General features: G+C 35.9%; 1 protein-coding gene and 1 non-coding gene across 4 annotated transcripts in view; both read right to left on the reverse strand.

Annotated features, from left to right (window-relative positions):
* Positions 1-4,907: 4,907 nt before the first annotated feature.
* LOC123818964 lies at positions 4,908-5,076 on the reverse strand. The gene has a single exon (XR_006785740.1). It is a non-coding gene; the product is annotated as a U1 spliceosomal RNA (small nuclear RNA).
* Positions 5,077-7,202: 2,126 nt separating this feature from the next.
* Positions 7,203-21,957, reverse strand: part of NAA16 (N-alpha-acetyltransferase 16, NatA auxiliary subunit) — a 77,898-nt gene continuing 63,143 nt past the window's right edge. For all 3 annotated transcript variants that reach the window (XM_045839206.1, XM_045839204.1, XM_045839205.1), the window contains 7 exons: positions 21,345-21,558; positions 20,059-20,252; positions 16,811-16,919; positions 15,869-15,967; positions 15,393-15,536; positions 9,401-9,498; positions 7,203-8,565 (listed from right to left, as the gene is read on the reverse strand). In XM_045839206.1, the coding sequence (XP_045695162.1) occupies positions 8,368-8,565; positions 9,401-9,498; positions 15,393-15,536; positions 15,869-15,967; positions 16,811-16,919; positions 20,059-20,252; positions 21,345-21,558 (1,056 nt within the window). In that variant the 3' untranslated portion in view covers positions 7,203-8,367. The remainder of the gene's footprint in view (positions 8,566-9,400; positions 9,499-15,392; positions 15,537-15,868; positions 15,968-16,810; positions 16,920-20,058; positions 20,253-21,344; positions 21,559-21,957) is intronic.

Consider the following 21,957-nt stretch of genomic DNA (forward strand, 5'->3'; position numbering starts at 1 on the left):
TCCATTGACAAGTCTAGACAGATCATCAAAACAGAAATCAAGAAATAGCAGCCTTAAATGACACTTAGACCAAATGGACATAATTGACTTTAGAGAGCCTTTCATCCCAAAACATCAGATTATACATTCTTATCCCAGTACACAAGGAACATTCTCTAGAATAGGCACAGTTTGAGTCACTAAACTAGCCTCAACAAATTCAAAAAGACTGAAATTATACCAAGCATATTCTCAGATCACAATGGTTTGAAATCAGAAGTCAAATGCAACAAAAATAAAACACACACACACAAATATGTGGAGATCAAACAACACACTACTAAAAAATGACTTGATCAAAGAAGAAATAAAGGGTGAGGTCAAAAGATATATATAGACAAATGAGAATAACTATATCACATACAAAAACTTCTAGAGTGCAGCAAAAGCAGTAATAAGAGGGATATTTATATCATTGCAGGCCTATTTCAGTAAACAACCTAAGATTACATCTTAAAGAATTAGATAAAGAAGAACAAAAGCAACCCAAAGTTAGCAGATGAAAAGAAATAATAAACATTAGAGTAGAATTGAACAAAATAGAGAAAAAGACTATATAAAAAGATTAACACAACAAAGAGCTGGTTCTTTGGGAAAAAATTAATAAAATTGACAAACCTCTGGCTATACTAAGGGAAAAAAAGACTAGTGTAAACAAAATCAGGAATGAAAGAGAAGTTACCACAGATATCACACAGATGCAAAGGATCACACTAAAATGTTACGAATGCCTATACGCCATCAAATTCAATAACCTGGGGAAAATGAGTAAGTTCCTATAAATATATAACCTTCCTAGACTGAATCATGAAGAAATGCAAAACCTAAATAGATTGATAAACAGTGAGGAAATTGAAACCATCAAAACCTAACAGTAAAAGTTCAGGACCAAATGGCTTCACTAGGGAATTTAACCAAACATTCAATGAAAATTTGATACCTATCTTTCTCAAACTTTTACAAAAAATTGAAGAAGAGGCAATACTTCCTAACACATTTTATGAGGCCAATATAACCCTGGTACCAAAACCTGGCTAGGATGACACTAAAAAAGAAAACTATGGACCAATATCTCTGATGAATACAGATGTAAAATTCCCAAACAAAATACTAGCAAATCAAATACAACAATACATTAAAAAAAAAACAACACATCGCAATCAGTGGGGTTCATTCCAGGGCACAAAGATAGTTCAACATACACAAATTGACCAAGGTAATATACCATATTAGTAAGAGAAACCTAAATATCATATGATCTTATCAATAGATGCAAAAAAGCATTTGATAATACACATCCCTTTTTTATTAAAACACACAATGAAATAGGAATAGAAGGAAAGTACTTTAACATAATAAAGGCCATGTACAACAAATCCTCAGCTATGATCACACTCAATGGTGAAAAACTGAAAGCATTTCCTCTAAAATCAGAAACAAGACAAGGAGGCCCATTCCTACCACTCTTATTTAACCTAGCCCTAGAAGTTCTAGCCAGAGCAATCAGGCAAGAAGAAGAAATAAAAAGCATTCAAATTGGGAAGGAAGAAGTGAAAGTGTCATTTTTTGCAGATGACATGATTCTGTACATAGAAAGCCCTACAGACTCCACCCAAAAACTATTAGGAAAAAATAAATACAGTAAAGTTGCAGGATACAAAATCAGTGTACTAAAATTCATTGTTTTTCTATTGGATTAGCCAAAAAGTTTTTTTTTTTCTGTATGATGGCTCTAGTAGTGTTTAGTTGTCTTTAACTTCATTTGAAACAATTTTGTTAGACCATACTGTGACAGCTGCCATGTCTGCATGCATTTTTTAAAAAACTTACCAAATTGGTGAAATTCTGTGCAGCCATTTTAATATTGAAGATGGAAGAAAATATGCAACATTTTGGCATATTATGCTTTATTACTTCAAGAAAGGTAAAGATGCAACTGAAACGCAAAAATAGACTTATGCAGTAAGTGGAGAAGTTGCTGTGACTGATCAAACATGTCAAAAGTGGTCTGCAAAGCTTCTTGGTACTATTGACATTTTTGCCACATAATTCTTTGCTGTAGGGCTGTCTTATGCATTGGAAGATGTTAAGCAGTACCCCTGACCTCTACCCACTAGAAACCAATAGGAGACAGCTGACATACTCAAAATATCCAAATCAATAAAGTTATTAGTGAAAATGAATAATGTGTCTTTTATTTTATGGAAAAAATTAAATGGACTTATTTTATGGAAAAACTAAAATGGCCAAAATGGGCAACCCAATATATACTAACAGTGAAATTTCAGAAAAGTAGATGAAAACAATTCCTTTTGCAATTGCATCCAAGAGAATAAAATACCTAGGAATAAACTTAACAAAGGATGTGAAGGATCTATATACTGAAAACCTACAAACCATTATTAAAGAGCTTGAAAAAGATACAATGAAATAGAAAGATAGTCCATGTTTATGGACTGGAAGAATCAACATAGTTAAGAAGGTCATCATTACCCAAAACAATATAGAAGTATAATGCCATTGCCATCAAAATCCCAATGTTATTCATTAAAGAAACTGAGCAAAAAAATTGTCAAATTTGTATGGGACCACAAAAGACCCCAAAAAGCCAAAGCAATCTCAAGAAAAAAAGAATGAAGGCATAGGTATCATAGTACCTGACTTCAAGTTACACTACAAAGCTATGATATCAAAACAGCATGGTGTTGGCAGAAGATCAGACACCCAGACCAATGGAACAGAACTGAGAACCCAGAAATAAAAGCACATGTATATGGGTGTGGTCGACGTCGGTGCGTGGTGAACCCTGGGTGAGTGTCTGAGTGGCGGAGCTCGCGCAAATCAGGACGCACAGGGGATGCAAATGCGGGTAATCAAGAGCAAATGCATGCTCAGGCTTTATTAGCAGTGATATTTATAAAAATATATCTGGCAAGTATTCCTAAGTATATTGAATTTTAGCACAGCTGCACCTATTCAAAATGGCTCCTAACAAGTTTACATATTTGTAGAGTACCCTTATATCTTTGTTCTTTTCCCAAGACTCATTTTCCCAAAACTCAACTCCTGGTGTGAGATAATGGCTCTTATCCTACTAGCTCGGGGGAGTAATACAAGCCAGGAGTCCGTTCTCAGAAAGCCTTCTTTCTGACGCCGCCTGGTTTGCCAGGGCTGACACAGACTTCCAGCCACTTGTCTTTACTCAACCCGAGCCTCAGGAGTCCGCACATTATCCCCACATATGGGCAAATAATTTTTGATAAAGGAGCCAAAAACATACAATGGAGAAAAGAAAGCCTCTTCAATAAATGGTGCTGGGGGAATTGGAAGGTTGCATGCAAAGGAATGAAAAGTACATTAATTTGTCTCCATGTACAAAAATCAATTCAAAATGGATCAAAGACCTAAATATAAGATCTGAAACAATAAAGTACATAGAAGGGAACACAGGTACTAAACTTACAGACTTCAATTGTAGAGGACATTTTATGAATTTGACCCCAAATGCAAGGGAAGTAAAGGCAAAAATAAATGACTAGGACTGTATCAAACCCAAAAGCTTCTGCACAGCAAAAGAAACTGCTAACAACAAAACAAAAAGGCCACCAACCAAATGGGAGATGATATGTAAACAACACTTCTAACAAGGGGTTAATAACCAAAATATATAAAAAACTCATATAACTCAACACCAAACAATCTAATTTAAAAAATGGGTAGTGGACCTGAACAGACACCTCTCCAAAGAAGATAAACAGCCAACAGGTATATGAAAAGATGTTCAACTTCACTAGCTATCAGGGAAAAGCAAAACAAAAAGCAAAAAGCAAAAGTCTATCATCTCACACCTGTTAAAATGGCTATTATCAACAAGACAGGTAATAACAAGTGTTGGAAAAGTTGTAGAGAAAAATGAACCCTCCTTCACCTCTGGTGAGAATGTAGACTGGTACGGCTACTATGAAAAACAGTATGGTGGTTCCTTAAAAAAACTAAAAATAGAGTTACCATATGACCCAGCAATCCCCCTTTTGGGTATATACCAGAAAAACTCAAACATTTATTTGCAGATTTACACACCCCTACATGGAGACAACCAGTGTCCTTCAACAGAAATTGGATAAAGATGATACAGTACATATATACTATGGAATACTACTCAGCCATAAGAAAAGATGAAATACTGCTATTTGCAACTTTGAGAATATTATGCTGCCCTGGCAGGTGTGGCCCAGTTAGATGGAGCATCATCCCATGCACAGAAATGTTGCAAGTTCAATTCCCAGTCAGGGCATGTAGGTAGGTTGCAAGTTCAGACCCTGATCGGGGTATGTACAGGAGGCAACTGACTGGTTTCTCCCACACATCAGTGCCTCCCTCCCCCCCGCCCCCCTCTCTCTCTCTCAGTGAAAGAATGTATTCTTCTTGGGTGAGGATTGAAAAAAGGGAGATTATGCTAAGTCAGTCAGAAAAGCTAAGAATCTCATAATTTTACTCATATGTGGGATATAAAACTGAAATTCATAGACACAGAAAACAGTATGGTAGTTACCAGAGGGGAAAGGGTTGGGGGAATAGTAAAGGGTAAAGGGGGCCAAATACATGGTGAGGGAAGATGACTTGACTTTGAAGGGTGGGCACACAATGTGATATACAAACCATGTATCACAGAAATGTACACTTGAAACCTCTATGACCCTATTAACTAATGTCACCCCAATAAATTGTTTTAAAAATTATACTTATTTTTTGTCAGATTGGCAATAAATTCATTTTTTGGTGTGCGGCAGAATTTTAGTAATTAATTTAGGTGCATCATGAGATGAAAAAAGTTGAAAATCACTGTCTCAAAGTATTTTCTTTCTTAACAGGGGAGAGCACGACAGTCACCTGCTACCACCAACTATGCATTCCAGTTTCCCACATTAGTGGAAATTGCAGGGGTCAGCACATCCACAGTACAATGGACAAGTCTCGCCCTGGGAAAACCACTTTTGTGATCATGGTACCATGGTACCTTCCCTACCAGGTAAGTATATTAAGTGTTTCCTTGAGGACCCTTGTAAGGTCAATCTCTGAGATTTATATACTTAAAAATATTTTTAAATGTTATGATCTTCTAATGCTAATTTGGCTGAAAATTTTAATCTTTTTTCTTTGATACTTATATTCAATAATGCTTTGGAGAAATCTTACGGCAATTCAATTCATTCCTTTCAGAAAAATCTTACCTGTAAACTTTTAAACTATTCTTATTCTTTGAAATTTTAAAATTTCACTATAACTAACACTACTCTCTATATTCATACTATGCTTGAGTTTTCTATATAGTAACTAACACTCATATTTTCTCTCTCCCCCCACTAGAATAGAATAAAGTCTTAGTTTTGTTCACTATTGTATACGTCACACCTCGAAGTCTGAAACAAAACAAGGATCAATAAATACAGATTGAATTACGGTTTTCTATTCTGTAAGCTTTGCCCATTAAATTCATAACTCAAGAAAATTCACAAAAACATGAAACCAAATTCTTAAACTTTCATACTATACCTTGAATCTTAGTGTTTTGTTTCTTATGTTCTGATAAACTTGGCAGGACAAAGGCCTTTTTGCTCTTGAGACTTCTTTTTAAGTACTTAATTTTTTAAAAAAATATTCCATTGATTTTGCTGTTACAGTTGTTTCTATTTTTCTCCCTTTGTCCCCCTTCACCCAGCACCCTCCACTCCCTCAGGCAATCCCCACATCATTGTTCATGACAACGGGTCATGGGTGTAAGTTCTTTGGCTACTCCATTTCCTATACTATACATTACATCCCACAGCTGTTCTGTAACTGCCTATTTGTACTTCTTAAAACCCTCACCTCACATCCACCTCCTGTCTGGCAACCATCAAAATGCTCTCCTTATCCATGATTCTATCTCTGTTCTTTTTCAGTACTTGATTTTAAGATATCTCCCCTTTTGGCTTGTTTATTCTTTAGCTTTACAAAACTTAAAGGGCCTCTGCCAAGGTCGGGGATAGGGTAGAAGTAGAGAGTAAAGGGACATGATACAACCCTCCTCCCGTATCTAAAAAAGATCCCTGACCATATCCCAGGTTTATTCTAGATGTAGGGAGAATAAACACAACCTCTATACACAGACTGACACCACTGGATTTCACTAATCCACACCACCAATTATCCTGCCTTCTTCCTTACCATGAACCAAACTTCTCACATCTCAATTGTATCTGCCTATAACTCTCAGAAACTTAATGATCCCAATGGAATACTTTTAAAAATACTATACCTGATTCCATATCCTGGCGATTGCAAATAACACTGCAATGAACATAGGATGTTCATTCATAGAATGCATTCTTTTAAATAGTGTTTCAGGTTTCTTAGGATAAATTCTCACAAATAGCTTATTTCTGTAGCGGCTGCACTAATCTGCATTCCCACCAACAGTGCAAAAGTGTTCCCCTTCCTCACAGATGAGTGGATAAAACAACTATGGGATGTTTACACAGTGGAATTCTACTCAGCCATAAAAAAGAAGAAAATTCTACCCTTTGCAACAACATTATGCTAAGTGAAAAATGCCTGTCAGAGAAAGACAAATACCATATGATTTCACTCATATGTGAAATCTAAGGAACAAATTGAACTAATAAGCTACACAGAGACAGACTAATAGAAAGCAGGCTGTTAGCTCTGGGAGTGGGACAGGGTAAGGGGGTAGAGAGATCAAACAAGAAGGAAAAGGGTTCATGAACATGGACAATAGTGTGGTGATTTCGGGGGTGGGGGGCAGGGAACAGAGTATAAGGGGGACAAATGGTAATGAAAAAATACAATAAAAATAAATTAGAAAAAATAAAATACCACATCTGAAAGCACAATTTCACATTAACTATGAACTGCCATCTTTTATGCAAATGGCATCTTGCTGATAGCAACGTGACAAATTACATACAAAGACTGTCTACTTCTAAAATTATTAAAACAGTAAAAGGATAACAATCTGCTGTAGCACCAGAATATATTGGTAGGTGATTTTTTAAATAAACTGGTAAGAATTAAGATGATTAAAAGTTTTTACTCCCTCAAAAAAAAAACATTTTGCACAATATTTTGATAGTGTGCAAATAACCCAAATACAAATAAGCAAGTGTGTACAAAATAATTTATTACAGCATTATATAGGTTGACATCGTTTTACAGTGAGTGTTTCTCAACAATTATGAATCTAAAATACCTTTGGGTGAAAGAAAATCATTTCAATTAGAACTGTTTTTCTAAATAAAATCTTTTTGAATTTATATTTGCCTTAAAGCATTAATATTACACATATTTACACAGTTCTGAAAGAAGCATATCGAATGATGCCATTATTGTTTTCTATACAAGATAGAAAACGCTATCCCTCCCCCCAAAATTGCCCAATATTATGTTTTAATAATTAAACCAGTAAGAGTTTAAATTCCCATTCTGTTGATTTAAAAACATATTTAATAGTCACTATATGACTTTTAAGAATAAGAATGCTTCATTATAATTTGTGTTCTGCCTAGTTATACTCCCTTGATACCACTCAGATATAAACTATTTATTAACACGCAAGGCAATTTAGCCAAGAAAGCATAATTCTTGCCTATGGGTCTTTAAAACTAATCTAGGAAAAAAAAAAGACTAATCTGGAGATAGAAATTTACCAGTGAATTTCAGTGATTAAAAGGCAAACCAATACCCACATTCTAAAATCAATAGAAATTATCATTTTTATGGATATTAAAAAGAAAATGAGAAATCGGGAAAAATTAAGGTAGACAAAAACAGCAAACTAAATTTTGAAATAAACCTCAATATTGCCAAAAGGAGTTCCATATTGTTTTTTTACATATATTTAACACTTTAAAAGAGATTTACTTTAATTAAAAAGGAAGTAAATAAACAATAATAAAACAAACCAATAAGGGATTGAAACTCAGATTCTAAAACCAAAATAATAATTAAAAAAAAACACAAAAACAACCCCAGAGTCTTTATATAATTTACCAAAACAAGAAACTGTCACATTTATGATGTAGAAGTAACCGCACTCATCACAATGCTGATAATTCTAAAGTTTAAGAAACCTGCACAAGTATAAACAGGTAATTTTAACAGATGTTTACGTATACTGGCAGAGTCAGATAAAGAATAAAATAAGCTTACAGAATACTCTGTTGAAAAATTCTATCCAATTATTTCATTTCATATGTATATACATCCTGGAGAAGAAACTCTGATCTGAAGTCAGCTTTGAATCTACAGAAGTCAATTTTCTATGGGATTTCAAATTTCATTTGCCAAGACAGCATAGTTAGCCGTGTTGTTTAGGGCCACACTGCGACTGCTGACTTCATTCACAACAGGCAGAAAAGCAGACGTGAAAGGAAGCAGGTTATGACAGGCCATCCTGTATTCTTCATATTGGGAATTACAGCTCCCAAAGCTGCCATCGAGAAGTGCCTCAGAAACCTTCATTAAAGTCTATTGAAACAGAAACAAAAATTATTTTTTTAAAAGTTTGGTAAATAATCACTTTAATCAAGATGCAATCTGTTAACTAAGAGAAGGCCAACAAGCCCTAGTCCAAAATAACTTCTTCCTATCTATAGTAAGTAATCACCTCAAAAAAGGAACATTTAGAAAATCAGTTCTGCAAAGCCTTAAAAAAGCAGTAAAATTCCGATACCTGAAAAGGCAAACCTGTGAAACTGTGATCACTAAAATAAAAACTAGCTCCCATATACTAAGTGCTTTCACGTGCCAGGCAGGTAGTAATCACTTCAGTTTATTATTTCAGTTAACCCTTATACCAACTCCATGACAAGGAAACTGAAAGACATGCGTTATTTGTCTAAAGTAACATAGCCCATAATCAGATTATGAGATTATGAGAACTGAGATTCAAATCCAAGTATAACTCAGAAAGTCCACTCAAGAATTATATTATAAAGACATGTTTTGCTAGATCATTCATAAGTTTGCAGAAATCAGACTTTTGAAGAATCTTTTAAGTTTTAATTTTTATTTTAATTGTTGTTCAAGTACAGTTTTCTGCCTTTTACCCCTATCCCAGCCCACCCCCCATCCCTCCCCACCTCCCTCCCATTTCCACCCCTCTTGTTACTGTCCATGTGTCCTTTATACTTGTTCCTGTAAACCCACCCCCTTTCCCCCTGAAATTCTCTTCCCTCTCCCCTCTGGTCACTGTCAGCCTGTTCTCAATTTCAGTGTCTTCAGTTATATTTTGCCTGTTTGTTTGTTTTGTTGATTAGAATCCTATTAAAGGTGAGATCATATGGTATTTGAAAAATCTTACCTTTACATTTTTATCTTTTATAGTTTCATCCAGTCTAGTGGCAATGGCAATTGCTTTCTCTTGCCTTGACTTGTCCAAAAAATACATCATTTTAGCACCTGAAATAGCATGACATTTCAAAATAGGTGAACTCCTATGGCTATATTTGATCTGATCTACACTGACTAGTGACTTATAATATGGTTTCAAGTGGTTAATCAGCAGTGGGCTGGAATTGGCTCCCTCTCTCAGGAGGCAACTGTGACATCTCTTCCCACTCCCCCTTCAGTGACATCCCACAGATAGCTTGGAGGCACAATGAAAGTATTTATATTATGTCAAAACACTACAAACCAGGCTTTTCCTGTTACAAAGAGATGGTTGTTAAACATTTAATAGGAGATCAGATTTAATACTCCCCTCCCCAGGAAATGATATAACTCAAAATGTAAACAGAGGCCACCTTGTAGCATTAATTTTTTTAAATGATACCCTAAATTAAAACATCTAAGAAACAAAGAATTACCAGAGTGTGGTAGAGGAAAAAAGGAAAATGTTTGCATATTCACTGAAGAAAATAATTCTTAAAGCTTTAAAAAAAACCCAGTTTATATTTCTCCAAATTACATGGTCCATATTCTGTGCTCATTTTACTATTGGGATTTTGTTTATTAATTTATATTAATTGTTCATTTATAAGACTCCATATATATTATTAGCTTTTTATCAGTTGCATAGTCGTCCCTCACTATATTGAGGTTCACTTATCGCAGCTTCACTGCACTGTGGGTTTTAAAAAATATATATATATCTAATTCTGTATTGCAGAGTTTTCGCTATATCGCAGATTTTGTGGTATATAGGTATTTATATATTTATTATTTTAATTATTTTGCCAAAAAATTAAATATTAAAAATATAAAAATTTTTAATTCAAACATATTAAAAGGATATTAAATCAAAATAAAATACAGTATGTATTTCATCAGCGGATGAACACCTTACTGTACACAATGGAAATGCAGTACGCCACTACAGGTTGCGCAAGTTTGCCAACACGAGATTGTACATGGCACACTACTGGCTGATGGAATGGAAGGCGACCTACCACAGCACTGTGTTCTGTATCCTGGGTGCTGATTGGCTCACTGACCGTAGCATTGGTCTGTTTGCTCTCCTGCACTGTGCCCATACGTTCAACGTCTCTCCTTGTCCACTTCACATCGATGCCTGATGGCTACACATAGTGTTGCTCTGCAGTGTTGTGTTTTTGTGAAATTTTTGTAAAAGTCTGGATTTATTTCAAGCCCTACGATGCCACCCAAATGTTCTGTGCCTTTTAAGGCTTCGGCAGTGAAACCAATCACTGGAGGAATATGCTTACCATCAAAGAAAAGGTGGAACTTTTCAACATGTTAAAGGCAGGCAAAAGCTACATGGCTGCAGGCCGCCATTACAGGATCAACGAACCTACTGTTCGCTACATAAAGAAAGACGTGAAGAATATTAAGTCTACGGCAACAATGACTTTTAACAAGACTGCAAAGAGGGTGGACACTTCCCACAATAAGGCCACTGTGAGGATGGAATAGGCATTGGCCCTGTGGAAAAATGACTGCAGGAAGAATATCTCACTGGATACCAACACCATCCAGATGAAGGCCAAGAAACTTTATGACAGTTTTGCAGAAAGCACGGACGTTCACGACGGTGATAAGGATGAAGACGAGGACGACAATGCAAAAGCAGGACCGTGGAGTGCTTCTCCCACCAGATCAACCCCATTCAGTGCCAGCAAGGGCTGGTTTGACAAATTTCAGAGACGCTTTGGACTCAAGAGCATTTCCCTGCATGGAGAAGCTACCTCTGCAGATAAAAAGCAGCGCCAGCAACTCCCCATAACTATGTTCATCACTTGGACGGAGAGATCAGTTACACCTATGCCTTTATTGGAAATAGAAGTTACAGCCCAGAACGAAGATACTGCACCACCTGATGCTCTTCTTGGCTGTGCAGTACATTCATCTCATCGTCATCACCTTCATCACCATCATTGCTGCACAGCTACATAATTCATGATCTTTATCATTCAAGTTGTAATGTACTTCACTGGTGAGTACCATATAGAATTTCATATGTTATTAAAATTATGTTGGTTTAAGAGTGTAGAAAGTGTTTAAAAGCATATGAAGTGTTTATAAGAGTGTGGAAAAGGTTAATAAGAGAATGGGAAAAGTTTATAGGAGTGTGGGAAGGGTTTATAAAACCTTAAAATATTTTGAACAATGATTAAAATAAAATTTTTTAAAAATCCTTAAAATATATATAAATACTAAAATAAATATAATGCTGCTACTTCGCAGATTTTCACCTATCTCAGGGGTCCCTGGAACGTAATTCCCGCAATAGGTGAGGGATCACTGTATCTGTATTTTTTTCCAATTAGTCTTTTGAATTTGTGGTGATTGTATTTTTTAATTAATTTTTTAAAGTATATTTTATTGATTATGCCATTAATTTTCCCAATTGTTCTCCCTTTAACCCCGCTCCCCGCTATACCGCCAACCCTCCAGCATACCCCCCAGTTCATGTCCATGGGTTGTACATATAAGTTCTTTGAGTTCTGTTTCCTATATCATATTTTACCTCTCCCCATCTATTTAATGCCTACCAATTATGCTTCTTCTTCCCTGTACCTTTCCCCCCTATTCCTACCCTCCTCCTCCCCACTGAAAACCCTCCATGTGATGTCCAATTCTCTGATTCTGTTCCTGTTCTAATTGTTTGCTTAGTGTTTGTTTTTATTGTTTTTCTTTTTTTTGGTTCACTTGTTGATAGCTGTTTGTTGTCATTATACTGTTCGTATTTTTATCTTCCTTTTCCTAGATAAGTCCCTTTAATATTTCATATAACAATGGCTGGGTGATGATGAACTCCTTGAACATGACCCTACCTGGGAAAAGCACTTTATCTGCCCTTCCATTCTAAATGATAGCTTTGCTGGTAGAGTAATCTTGGAAGTAGGTCCTTGCCTTTCAAGACTTGGAATACTTCTTTCCAGCCCCTTCTTGTCTACAAGGTTTCTTTTGAGAAATCAGCTGACAGTCTTCTGGGCATTCCTTTGCAGGTAACTCTTTCCTTTCCTCTTGCTGCTTTTAAGATTCTCTCCTTCTCTCTAATCTTGGGTAACTTAATGATGATGTGCATTGGTGTGTTCCTCTTTGGATCCAACTTCTTTGGGACTCTCTGGGTGTCCTGGAAGTCTATTTCCTTTGCCAGATTGGGGAAATTTTCCTTCATTATTTGTTGAAATAAGTTTTCAATTTCTTGCTGTTGTTCTCCTTCTGGTACCCCTATAATTCGGATATTGGAATGTTTCAAGTTATCAAAGAGGTTCAAAAGTCTCTACTCATTTTTTTTTTGAATTCTTGTTTTTTCATTCTGTTCTAGTTGGGTGTTTATTTCTTCCTTTTATTCCAAATTGTTGCTGAGTCCTGGTTTCCTTTCCATCACTGTTGGTTCCCTGAATATTTTGCTTTATTTCATTTTGGGTATCTTTCATCTGTTCTTTCATTTTTTGCCCAAGTTCAATCAGTTCTGTGAGTCTTTTTTGACTACCAGGACTTTATATTCTCCATTATATCTCCTCATTGTTTAGCTCTCTTTCTGAAGTTTTGCTCTGTTCTTTCATTTTAGCACTATTTCTTTGTTCAGGGCCCCTGTTAACTTGTAAGTTGTAAGGGGGCAGGGCCTTAAATATTCATCAGGGCAGGGCAACCCTCCTTGTTGTGCTGTGTTGCAGAGATGCTAGTCAGGGAGGGACCAGAGAGGGAACAATGCAGCTTGCCTGCTGGAATCTAGCCCGCTTTTCACTGAATTCTTAGTGTGAGACTTGGAGTTTCTCCTGCCATGGCAACTGCCATAGTCCACAGCCCACTCTTAGTCTCAGCTTCCTCTTAACTTGGCCCTGCCCAAACAGTCCACCACCTCACCATGATTTCTCTCTGTCCACCACCTTACCTGTCTAGTTGCTTTGTTTGACTGTTTCTTTAATTCTGTGGTTGTCAGAGTTTCGTGCAATTCAATTTTCTGGTACTTCTGGTTGTTTATTGATTTTTTTTTGGGGGGGGGTTTGTTTATTGATTTTAGATTGGTTGTTATCCTCCTTTTGGTCGTGGTGAGGAAGCGAGGGGTTTCTACATATGCCTCCATCTTAGCCAGAACTCCTGATTGTATTTTTCTGTGGTAAAAATGATCTTTTCTTTAGAATTTCATATAATGTTTGAAAAGGCATTTCCCGTCATTATAAGAAGGAAATGTTGTCCTCCATTATTCCATGTTCTTAAAGAGGAATTCTTATCTGCCTTTACCACCAAAAAGTATAATTTCTCACATGAATTAACTCTTTTCCATAGATATCAAAACCAAAAAGTTTCCCTTTACAATAAAAAAGCTTAAAGTATTTAAATACAATATATGGCTTAAAGCAGGAACTTATATATAGTTAATTATATACTTATTAACTTATATACTTAATTATATACTTATATACTCAGTTAATTATATACTTCATTATGTCTCCAATTCCCTTCTATAATCTTTTGTTCATTTTGCACTTATGACATTTTGTCACTTTTGAAAAATTTTATTTATCTATTTTTAGAGTGAAGGGAAGGGAAGGAGAAACAGAGAGAGAGAAACATCAGTTGAATACCTCTCATATACCCCCATTCAGGAGCCCAGCCTGCAACCCAGGCATGGGCCCTGATCAGGAATCGAACCAGCAACATTCTGGTTTGCCAGACAGTGCCCAACCCAGCTGGAGCATCATCTTGTCATTTTATAAATTTGTATAAATGGCCTAAATTCCTTCCTGTAACCAGGCAGAATATAAATAAATTCTCAAAATACAAAATATATAAAGTAATAAAAGTACAAGAAAAAATAAATCACTCATAACCACAATACCCAAAGGCAACAATTAAAACTTTGGTATACACTTCTTTTTAGCCTTTATCCTATGTATATTTTTGCATAGTTGATATTTATTTGTTAATTCTGCATACATATTAAAAAGTATGTGCCCTCTTTAAAATAAACATCACTTTATAAAATTACCTGGTATTTCATACTACAAACCTACTACTTCTCCTTATTATTGGAAATACATTCAATTTGTTTCTAGTCTTTTCCCCACACAAACATCTCAGTTAACATTGCTGCACTTAAAGTTCTTCTTTTTTTGCTTTGCAATAATTCTTTAAAAATATTCACAAAGCCCTGGCTGGCATAGCTCAGTGGATTGAGGGCGGGCTGGGAACCAAAGTATCCCAGGTTCGATTCCCAGCCAGGGTACATTCCTGGGTTGCAGGCTATAACCCCCAGCAACTGCACATTGATGTTTCTCTCTCTCTATATCCCTCCCTTCGCCCTCTAAAAATAAATAAATAAAATCTTTAAAAAAATATTCACAAAAGACACTATGAAATGACTACAGCCAAGACACAGATAATGGGAAGCCCTTGCTAAGAATGACAAATTGCTTTCTTAAATGGCCAGGCCAATTTACACTGTGGTGGCAAAATACAAGAGTAGTTGTTAACTACAACTTGACTAAACTTTAATCTCTTTTAAATAAATAAAAACTTTCCTAATTTGAAAGACCAAAAATGGCATTTTGCCCTGGCTGGTGTGCCTCAATGGACTGAGAGCCAGCCTGCAAACCAAACGGTTGCCAGCTTGATTCCTAGTCACAGCACATGCCTGGGTTGCAGGCCAGGTCCCCAGTTGGGAACACATGAGAGGCAACCACACTTTGATGTTTTTCTCCCCCTCTTTCTCCCTCCCTTCCTCTCTCTTTAAAAACCAATAAATAAAATCTTTATTAAAATGGTATTGTGTTTATTCTTCTTTGATAATTAGTGAGGTTAAACATCTTTCCAAAGTTTTTTTTAAAAAATCATAATCTAACTTTTTTCCATAAACATTTTAACCCTGGGGGCCATATACCAACCTGAAAGTAGATGCTGAAGAGAGGCAGCATTGCGTTTGAGAAAATCCTCATTAAAACTTTCCAAATCCTTATTCAAAAATATTTTCTGCATTTCCTGAGACAGAACTTTACTCACAATGTCTGGAAGATTACTGTGACTGGACACTGTAAGAACAAAATATTTGGAATTTTTAAAAATTCAGGTCTGTCCTTTGAAACAAAGTCACTTGAAATACATTTATTTAAGTTCTCTATATTTTACATAGTAAAAAATTATTGCTTCTTTGGAATATAAGTACATTCTAGCTTAAAAATACACTAGTTTCCAGCATATCTTTGCTAGCATGTTTAATTTATAAACATATCTTCATTTAAATACTACATATAAACATTTTTTTGCTTCACATTTTTCAAATCTCTTTTAATGTGCAGCTTAATGGAAAAAAGCTAATATGTTACATTTGCTTTTATATAAATATTACGTTATTTATACTTACCAGATTTAGAAAATTTAATTAAACATTCATGCAACCATGGGTTATTACTGTTGATGGCAAAAGCTCTTTTGACAGATTGCAGCATTAACAGAAACTTTCCTGTGTCAGAAAAAAAAAATCAATATTTATGTATATTTTATTCACTTTATTTTAGCCTCACTTAAAATCTAGTAACGAAGTGTTACCTTTCCTAAAACATTTGTAAGCAAAATTCAAAATTAATTTTGGTTATCAAAGGTAATTTTTATTTTCTTAAGAATACCTTAAACAATCATGAAGAACTGCTTCAGATACATGATTTGTGTGATTGTTCAAACTATTCTTAAAATGGATTTGATCATAATATTCTAATTTATTACCCAGTATAGTTTTATGTAGCAAAAGAAAAAAAGGATTAAGAGCCTTTGTAGAATGGTGAGATGGAATGCTAAACCAAAATAGGTCTAACTAGCCCTGACTGATGTGGCTCAGTGGACCGAGCACCAGCCTGCAAACCAAAGGGTCTCAGGCTTGATTCCCAGTCAGGGCACAGGCCTAGGCTACAGGCCAGGTCCCCAGGAGGGGTCACTCAAGAGGCAATCACACACTGATGTTTCTCTCTCTTCCTCTCTCTCTAAAAATAAATAAAATCTTTTTATTTTTTATTTTTTTTAAGATTTTTTTATTTATTCACTTTTAGAGAGGGAAGGGAGGGAGACAGAGAGATAAAGAGAAACATCAATGTGCAGTTGCTGGGGGTTATGGCCTGCAACTCAAGCATGTACCCTGGCTGGGAATCAAACCTGTGACACTTTGGTTCGCAGCTCGCGCTCAATCTACTGAGCTACGCCAGCCAGGAAAATAAATAAAATCTTAAAAGAAAATAAAGGTCTAACTAGTAAGATTATACTGAATATGGTCACCAAAATAATTAAGAATTAAAAACTGAATTCAAATCATTACCTTTTCTAAAATATATTTCAAATGCTAATAGATGAGTGTCAATGTTATCAGCAACGAGGTTCTTAAGAGGTATAAGGAACTTGATAGCTTCTTCCAATGGATTTTCTATCTATTTTGAAACAGAAAGGAAAATTATTACATTTAAAAAACAGTTACACAAGTCAAATTTCTCCCCAAATTTTATACTAATACATATCTGAAGTAATTTTGACAGTGTGGAGAAGGAAAAAAACTTTCCTCTACCCTCAAGGTATTTCAGTTGGTCTAATAATCAAGTAAACATGAGACAGATTAACAAGAGAAAATGACCAAACTTAATTACACACAGACACACATGGGAAGGAACCCCACATACATAAGATAGTTAGAGACCCCACACACATAAGAGGTTCAGAGAGAAAGGACAAATGAGGTACACAGTTACATATGACATTCTGAGTTAAGGATCACCTTGGGGCTTCAGAAAGGAGGAAGGTAAGAAGACCAGATGTTCAATAATTAGTAGTTTGTCCTGCCCTATAGAAAGGTCAAAAAAGGTTATTTCTGATAATGTCCTATTGTGGGAAAGGCCCCTAATTCAAATTCTTTTAGGTAGTTAAGGAAGGAGTAAAGAGTTTCTCTTAATCCCACAAGGTCCTGGCTGCATCTAGGCACATCTTGGAATGACTTGTTCTGAATTCCTACAACACTTCTTTTTATATAACTAACTGAAGGAGATAGTACACAAAGTACTGACAGCCCCTTATACTGCAAACATCTAAAGTGCAGAGACAAATATAATCTTATCAAGTAACAAAAAAAATAACAACACATTTAAAATATTTATACTAGATTCATGGTAAATAAGCCAGAAAAAAAATATGTCCTTATGTCTGGTCCCTAAATAACTAAATTCTGGAGATGAGGTGCTAATTCTTTGTAGCTAAAACATACCTAGTAAGATATATAAAATACTTCCATATTTAACAGACAACTGTATTGCTGCTGTACAAATAACCAAAAGTTTAATGCCTTAATGAAATAGGGTACAAAGCAAAGGCCCCCCAAAACATTCCCCACAGCCCATGGTTAGATGATGGGGGAAGGAGATGATACAGCAGTTAAGATAGTTTTCATAACAATGACAAGTTGATAGCTAGTTGATAGCTGTGCTGCTGCCCCAGATAAAAGGTCTACATGACTTTGAGCTGGTATAGTAACTGCTGACTTGGTGGTAGGGAGTGCAGGTGCAGCAGGGAAACTTACACAGGCCTGCTCAAGAGGCAGGAGCCAGAGGTGCCTGTGCCTCGGGGTACTCTTGCCCTGACTAAAGATGGCAGCCAAAAGAGGGTAAAAGATACAGGCAAAGTGGTAAAAGTAGCACATTGTAGGAGGAGCTGGATATGAGTCATATAGAAAGCTCTGGGTCAGCATTTAAAAACAAGGGTGGACTGAGAGAGAGGAAGATAGCAGTCATGCACTTTGAAAGGGTGTGGAAGAGCTACCCTGTGGGCCATGAGGGCTGACAGGAGGAGGCAGTCATGAGGCAGGAGCCATAAAGTAGGTGGATTGGCCATGAGGTCTGGTGTGTAAGGAGGTGCCATGTTGTTTGGAATAAGGACATGCTACACAGTTTTGGATTAAGAGCTGGAGTAAAAAACCCACTGGGGTTTTATTATCTGGGAGACCCACTGGGAAACCTGCCTGGAGAACACAGAGGCAGAGTGAATGGAGCTGTGTAGAGACCTGACTGAAATGCTGAACTGTGACTGGGAATGCTGGGCCACAGACTTCTGCTTTTCTGAAAGACAGTACCTCTGACTGGTGTATTCTGAAACTGGCCTGGGTGAGCAAAGAGGGGCAGGATTATGTATTTTGGGGTGTTTTAAAGGCAGTGGGACTTAACAGCAGAAATCCACCACTATTCTGAATCTGTATAACCTGTAAATAAACAATCCCTTTCCTTTTTCATCAAATTCTTGCATTGGGAGTCACACTTCCTGGGGGTGGGCAAACCCCATAGCTGTTCCAGAACAGCATAGGTGGGGTTCTGTAACATGAAGAGAACACAAATTTATTATCTTGCAGTTCTGAAGGTTAAAAATTCAACATCACTCTCGCTGGACTTAAAATCATCAAGTGTCAGACAGACTGCATTCCCTTCTGGAGGCTGTAAGGGAAACTATGTTTCAGTGTCTTTTTCAGCTTCTCAAGGCTGCCTGCCTTCTTTGGCTTACAGCTGCCTCCTTCCCTCCCCACCCTCCATCTTAAAAGGCCATCAACCAGGGGTGGAGTCCTTACACCACTACTACTTACTTTCCTCTTCTACTTTCAAGGCCTCTTATGATTACATTAGGCCCGCCTGGACAATCCAGGCTAATCTCCCTATCTTTAGGCAAGCTAATTATTGGGTTAGCCAAAAAGTCCACTTAGTTTTTTTTGCAAAATAAGACAGATTTTTCATTTTCATTAATAACTTTATTAATTTGGATATTTTGAACATGTCAGTATGTCAGCAATCTCCTGCTATTGGCTTCTAGTGGGTGCTAGGGATGCAGCTAAACATCTTCCAGTGCATTAAGGCAGCCCCACTGCAAAAAATTATTTGATAAAAATGTCAATAGTACCAAGAAGCTTCACAAACCACTCTAAACATGTTTAGTCAGTCACAGTCCCTTCTCCATACACTGCACAACTCTTTTTTTGTGAGTTTCAGTTGCATTTTTACCTCTCTTGAAGTAATAAAGCATAATATGCCAAAAATGTTACATATTTTCTTCCATCTTCGATATTAAAATGGCTGCACAAAAAAATTTTACCAATCTTAAAGTTTTTTTAATGCACACTGATATGACAGCTGTCACAATACAACCTAACAAAATTGTTTCGAATGAAGTTAACGACAACTAAGTGCTACTGGAGCCATCATACAGAAAAATTAAACAAACTTTTTGGCCAACCCAATACCACCTTGAATTCTATCTACCACCTTCATTACCCACTGCCATGTAATGTAACATATTCACTGGTTCCAGGGTTTAGAACATGGACACCCCCTTGGAGGGTCACCATTCTGCCTACCACAACTACAATTCTATGTATAATATGCATTAGCAAAAGTTGCATGCCATCATTAAAAAATAACGACTATCATAACCTTGAAAAATTATAAATGGCTTATTATTTATAAATTTAAATAAAACATTTATGACTAGCACAGAACTAAGTAACTTAAATTTTACCAAATTAACATAGTAAATTCATCTTACCCTTTCTAATTTTTCAGGTATAAGTTCTTCTTTGAGACCACTGGCTTCTTCTTCATCATCATCTCTTTTTTTCTTTTGATTTTTTTGTTGACGTTCCCTTTCTGTGTGCTTTCTCTCTTCTTCTAATTTAGCCTTTTTCTGAGCTCTTCTCTGCTTGCTAAGCATTTTCTTCAATTCTTTGGCTGACAGGTTTTCTACAAATATCCAAATGCATAAGCATCCTGAGTAAATGTTTCCATTCTTCCTCATATTCTTGTGCAATACATACGATTAGTATAGCTCTTTGGGGGAAAGGGGGGAAAGGCAACTATTTAAAAAGTTTTAGAAAGTATATTCCTAATGATTAGCACTAAACATGGCACACAAAAGACAACCAGCAAATGCTGCATTGATTAAAATTAACCAATTCTAGCCCCGTTCTGTCTCCTATATATACAATACATGACTTTGGACAAATCATTTCAGTATCAAGTTTCAAACTGTATAAAGTGGAGCTGTTAATACCAACTATTCTCTTAGAGTATATCAATGATACAGACACATTTAAGCTCTCTAAACACTGCATAAATACTACGAATGAAAAATAAATTTTTCTCTATGGAATATTTTCTCTGTAGGAATATTTTCTCAAATATTCCTACATATTAACATTTTAGTGAATAAAAGCTGTATTATTCTCATTAGCATTATTATTATTTTCAATTAAGTAGGTACTAGAAGTTGTAAGAAAAATTACTGTTCCCTATAAGGCTCAATACTATTTTCAGTTACAATTAAAAAAAAAAAAGAACCCAGTCCACAGACATTTCTATTTTTCCTAAATTGGTCTTAGTGAAGATAAAAATAAAGATTGCAAGTCATCCCATTAGGGTGATTTAGAAGCATCAGCTACAGAACATCATTTTGCCAGCCTTTTCTAAGTCTTCCCCTGCATTTTTTTTCACACAAAGGTATATTGTCTTTGCATCCATTTGACAACATACTTTTCTTTCTTTCTTTTCTTTCTTTCTTTCTTTCTTTCTTTCTTTTTTAAGCGAGGGAAGGGAAGGAGAAAGAAAGAGAGAGAAACATCAGTGTGCGGTTGCTGGGGTCCATGGCCTGCAACCCAAGCATGTGCCCTGACTGGGAATCGAACCTGCAATGCTTTGGTTCGAAGCCTGCGCTCAATCCACTGAGCTATGCCAGCCAGGGCTGACAACATACTTTTCTATGTATTGTTTATATTAATGACATTCTGAAATTCAGTATTTGTTCCAAATTTTTAAAAATAGTTCCTTGTCAGTTACCTGAATTTATTTCTTGTTGTTTGCCTTCACTGGTTAAGGGATTATCATACAATTTCAAGTATATTTCAATTGCTGATCTAGCAGCCTTGAAATAGAAGGCATGTCTTCTGAGCATATCTTCTAATCTTAGAAGGTCAACATAGGCACGAAGGGTCATCTTTCTCATGCAGTATGTATGGAAGTCAAATTGATCATCAGTTATCTCCAAGAAATGCTTAAAAAACAAAACCACAAAATTATCTCTTACATTTTGTCTGTAATATCTTCTGAAAAGAAAACCATAAAAAGCCCCCAAAAACATTTTTAACAGTCACAAGTTCACTTAGTTGCCACCCTCTCCAGTGTTTAACACTGTAAAAGACATCAAGTTGTTCTTTGCATATAACAAACTTTTCTTTTTACAATTGATGATCATTCAATATAAATCATGTTTTGTGATGAAACTCAATTTCTATGTAATAAGTCAGATTTTTAAGCCTGGAAATTAGTACATAGTGATATCTTAGTTTTAATTAAACATTTCTCCTCAGTGTTCCTCCCAAAATGAGCATGGCAGAGTTAAACAGAACTCCGGCTGAATCCTAAAATATATACTACTATAGGTTCACACAAA

This window comes from Phyllostomus hastatus, unplaced genomic scaffold, assembly GCF_019186645.2.
Source record: "Phyllostomus hastatus isolate PE091 unplaced genomic scaffold, TTU_PhHast_1.1 phas_contig_29, whole genome shotgun sequence".
NCBI classification, from domain to species: domain Eukaryota; kingdom Metazoa; phylum Chordata; class Mammalia; order Chiroptera; family Phyllostomidae; genus Phyllostomus; species Phyllostomus hastatus.